This window comes from Colletotrichum fioriniae (assembly GCF_027942845.1).
Source record: "Colletotrichum fioriniae strain IMI 355084 chromosome Unknown scaffold_15, whole genome shotgun sequence".
Classification (NCBI taxonomy): domain Eukaryota; kingdom Fungi; phylum Ascomycota; class Sordariomycetes; order Glomerellales; family Glomerellaceae; genus Colletotrichum; species Colletotrichum fioriniae.
The window spans coordinates 1,055,470-1,059,155 of NW_027076851.1; the positions used below are offsets into that span (position 1 = coordinate 1,055,470).

At 54.8% G+C, this 3,686-nt stretch overlaps 2 protein-coding genes across 2 annotated transcripts; both read right to left on the reverse strand.

Annotated features, from left to right (window-relative positions):
- N0V96_010795 (uncharacterized protein) lies at positions 1 to 1,272 on the reverse strand (the record flags this gene model as incomplete). Its single annotated transcript, XM_053189147.2, has 3 exons — positions 1 to 466; positions 757 to 1,120; positions 1,233 to 1,272. 3 exons carry the CDS (start codon positions 1,270 to 1,272, stop codon positions 1 to 3), a joined length of 870 nt encoding a protein of 289 aa, XP_053053135.1.
- An 816-nt stretch (positions 1,273 to 2,088) lies between these two features.
- On the reverse strand, positions 2,089 to 3,309 carry N0V96_010796 (uncharacterized protein; the record flags this gene model as incomplete). Its single annotated transcript, XM_053189146.1, has 1 exon — positions 2,089 to 3,309. The coding sequence occupies one exon, from the start codon at positions 3,307 to 3,309 to the stop codon at positions 2,089 to 2,091; it is 1,221 nt and encodes a 406-aa protein (XP_053053134.1).
- Between the last annotated feature and the right edge of the window lie 377 nt (positions 3,310 to 3,686).

The following is a 3,686-nucleotide window of genomic DNA, read 5'->3' on the forward strand; positions in this document are numbered from 1 at the left end:
TCACTCTTCCTTCTCATCCTCATTGTCATACCTGCCCAACCGTCCAAGCGGGCTCACCATGAAAACATCCTCCCATCTGCCGCTAGCAGCCTTCCCGTCCCAGTCACCACCACTGTATAGAGGCAGACGTAATTTTCCCGTGCAGTGCTCGTCGATGAAGCGGCAGACCTTCTGCATATCGCCCACAGTGAAGTCGTCCATGAACCACAGCATTGTGCGGGGGACGTCTGCAGGGCTCAGGCGCTCAGCGTCGAGAGATGCTGCGGGCTCAATGGAGGCTCCTCGCGTACTCTTCCGCCGGGGCAGAGATTGTGATGGTGCAGGAGATGCACCGGCATTCTTGCTATCATCGGTCGATATCTTGGATTGCTTTTGGATCGAGACAGTTGCTCTGGGGGTTGACAGCGACTGGGAGTCGTCTTGGGGGAGTTTCGATTGTTTTCGCTTGGATGCTGACGTCGAGGATCTGGGCAGGTGAGTTTTTGTGGTTGGTGTTGAATCATGTCTGGATGCTATGCTTTGAGTCAGCCAAGGATTGATCAACTATCGTTGGTTGGGAACAGGAAGGACTTACAGCGTCGTCGTTTCTCGCTGGGAATTTCGGACGGCTCGACCAGACTGTCCCTCTTCCTCTTCGCTGAGTGTCTTGCGGCGGCAGGAGTTGTGACTTGAGGCTGACCCTCTACCTCGCCATTTGCATCCCCTCGTGCCATGGGTCCAAGTAACGCAGCATTTACACTCTCATCATTTACGTACCCACAGTAGTCTGCCAACACGTCCAGCGCATCGGCACGCATTTTCACGACCGGCTCCCAAGAAACATCCTCTCCCTCGCTCGTATACCCAAGCCATTGCACCAGTACTTGCCATTGGCCCCGAACACGACGGTGGCGTAGCAGACGAAAGGGATGGTAAAGCTCTCCGATTCCGAGAACGTCTTGGCGCGTCTTGCCCGGAAAGCTGGCCCAGTAGTCGCATAGCAAAGTCGGTCGATGCTCCTGGACATCCCATTCGGAAACATCTAGGCGGGAGCCTTTGGCGAGAACGGTAAGGGTCACGAGCGCGGTATCGGGATCAAGAGTATGCGCCACGATTTTGCTGATCGCGTCATAGGGAATGTCTGCCAAAGGTTTTGGGCGTCAATGAGGGCGCAATAGGACGAGATTGGGAACGCATGGGGAGTTATGAGAGAGCTAGGCAGAGAGACTTTGGCAGTTGGAAATTCTTCTTACCTTGCTTCGCATACTTCGACGAAGGTCTACCTCGAGGCATGATTACGGGCGGAGAAGAATTTGTATGCTAGTATTGAGGGCAGACACAAGCAAAGAACGGGTTCGTGATCGGAGAGCAAGCAGGATGCTGCGGGAAAGTTGCGCTGTCAACGAGTTTATCGCGTGTGTGACGCGTTCGCGTCTGGTAAGGTAAGGTAAGGTAGCACTGCGTCAATATTTTTTCTGGGTCCGGGGGCCCGGGGGCCCGGCTCCGATGTGGACACCTCTAGCTGGCACCGATCGCTGCGGCCACCCTGCGAATTTCCCCTCCCAGTCCGGGGTGATGGACAGGTACGGATACGGAGTACTCGTTCTTAGAATGAAGTTCTCCATGTAGTACAGGTAATTAGCATGTTTCTTTTGGTGCATGGGTCAGAATTGGTTTGGTTCGGCATGGGTCTGGGGTCGTTGCTCGCGGCGGTACCGGCGTGACGGCATCAGCCCCGGAGAAGAACAATTTCGACTAGAGGCATCGTTGCATGCAACTGAAATTGAGATGATCCGCAGAATCAGGCAAGCTTGGGTTACCTCGTCCGGAGCATTCACGCTGAAGCCTCAGGCCGGCCCAGCTTCCGTACGTGAGCTGCAACTGATTTGTCAATGTTGATGTATGCATATCTATGTAATAATCTATCTATACTCTATGCGAGGACGGACATCTGTGATTTGTATGCTGATGTGTTTGCACTCGCTGTGCAGACTGCGTCTATGATGCTCGTCTCGTCCGTTTATCATCTATCTATGTAGTCTCTATAGTCTATTGGTGAAGAATGTCGTGTGTTTCATCTGATCGCCTGTGGTCCATCTATTTGGTCGTCTATTCGTAGGTCCAGCCAATTTGGAGAAGCTTGTAGCCACTCTCATCTCCTCGTCCCACTCCGCACCGTTTCTGCAGTTCCTCTGATTGCAGGATGGCGAGCCTCTTGCCGCCTGACCGCTTGGGACTGTCACTAGCCGTGAAGGCAGACTCGACGCTGTCGCTGACGCCGTTGAAGCGGCCGTTGCGCCGCACTGTGACAAGGAGCCAGAACACGCCAGAATCTGCGAGTAGGCAAGTCGCACAGTCACGCAGCCAGAGAGCGTGCTCCGGCGCGTAGATGACGTCGGTCGCGATGATGATGTCGGCGGGAACATGGAGGGGTGCATCCAGGACAGGTGCTGCCCAGTCGAGATTGGCGGTCTGAACGTGAGTGGGCTTGGCTGTTGGGAAGTTGAGGGCAACATTCGCGCGCAAGTTCTCAAGCACAGCCGGGTGATAATCAGTTGCAACGATGGTCGGACTAGATGCTCCCAAGTGAGGCAGTGTTTTGCCGAGCATGAGACTCACAAGTCCCGTGCCGGCGCCGAGTTCAATGATGCGTGGCGAAATACCCAGTCGAGGTTGGGAAAGACCAAAGCGCTCTGGCGAGGCACATATGATGTCTGACAGGATGATGGAGGCGCCCCAGCTCTGGAGACCGACGTCGTCCGGGTCAGCCGAGTTTGTACCCGCCAACCTGTCGTTGAGTCGAATGGCGACTGGAACACTTGCTGATGGTGGTTTGGGGAGCGAGAGTTGGAATGCGAAATCGCGCGTGTAATCCTGATCTTCCTCGGCCGAGGCATCATCATCTGGTGGGGCGGCGAAGAAAGATTCGAGGACGCAAGAAGCCTGGTCCAGTGCGTTTTGACAAGCGTCCTGGGATTCGAAGCAAGAAAGAGTCTCGGCTTTGGCGATGAAGCCAGTCAACCAGCGCTCGGCACAATTGCGCTCAAAGACGTCGACCTTGAGAGCGGCAATGTGATGGTCGAGGCCGTCAATCTCTTCGTGATCATCGTCTGTCTCCGACACGTAGCCAGAGTCAGCGAGAGATGAATCATGATGAGCGAGCTTTTGTGTCTCAGGGGTGAGCTGAAAGCCGACGGACACGGCCAAGGGGCAGTAGATGACAGACAGGTTCTGTAGGACGGTGGCGATATCGGCTTCGGTGAGCTGATTCAAGGTGCGCAAAGGCGGAAGACTGCCTGAGGGCGGCAGCGGATGCGCAACGGGGCCCATGACATGCAACTCGCCTCACTACGCGGAGGTTGCGAGCGAGTATTGTGCTGCTCGACGATACTTCATGGACGGTGTGAAGCACAGGGGGGTACGGGTTCAGAGAGAAGCATCAAATCGCGAGTGAGTTTGAATCCCTCATGATTTGAGGCACAGGTATTGAAGCACCCTAGGGTAGGTCTGAGCTTAATTGAAAAGGATAAAGACCGCGGGGTTCCGAGTCCCCTATCTTAGCGTGTCTGACACGAGCATCGTAGACCCGCTCTAGCCTAAATGAGGGCATCGTGAAAATTTTTGAAGTGTTTTAGTAGCCCTATCCTTGGACTGTTGGACCTTGCCACCTTGGGAGTCGGGACGTGGGCAGCTGGGAAGAATCTCAG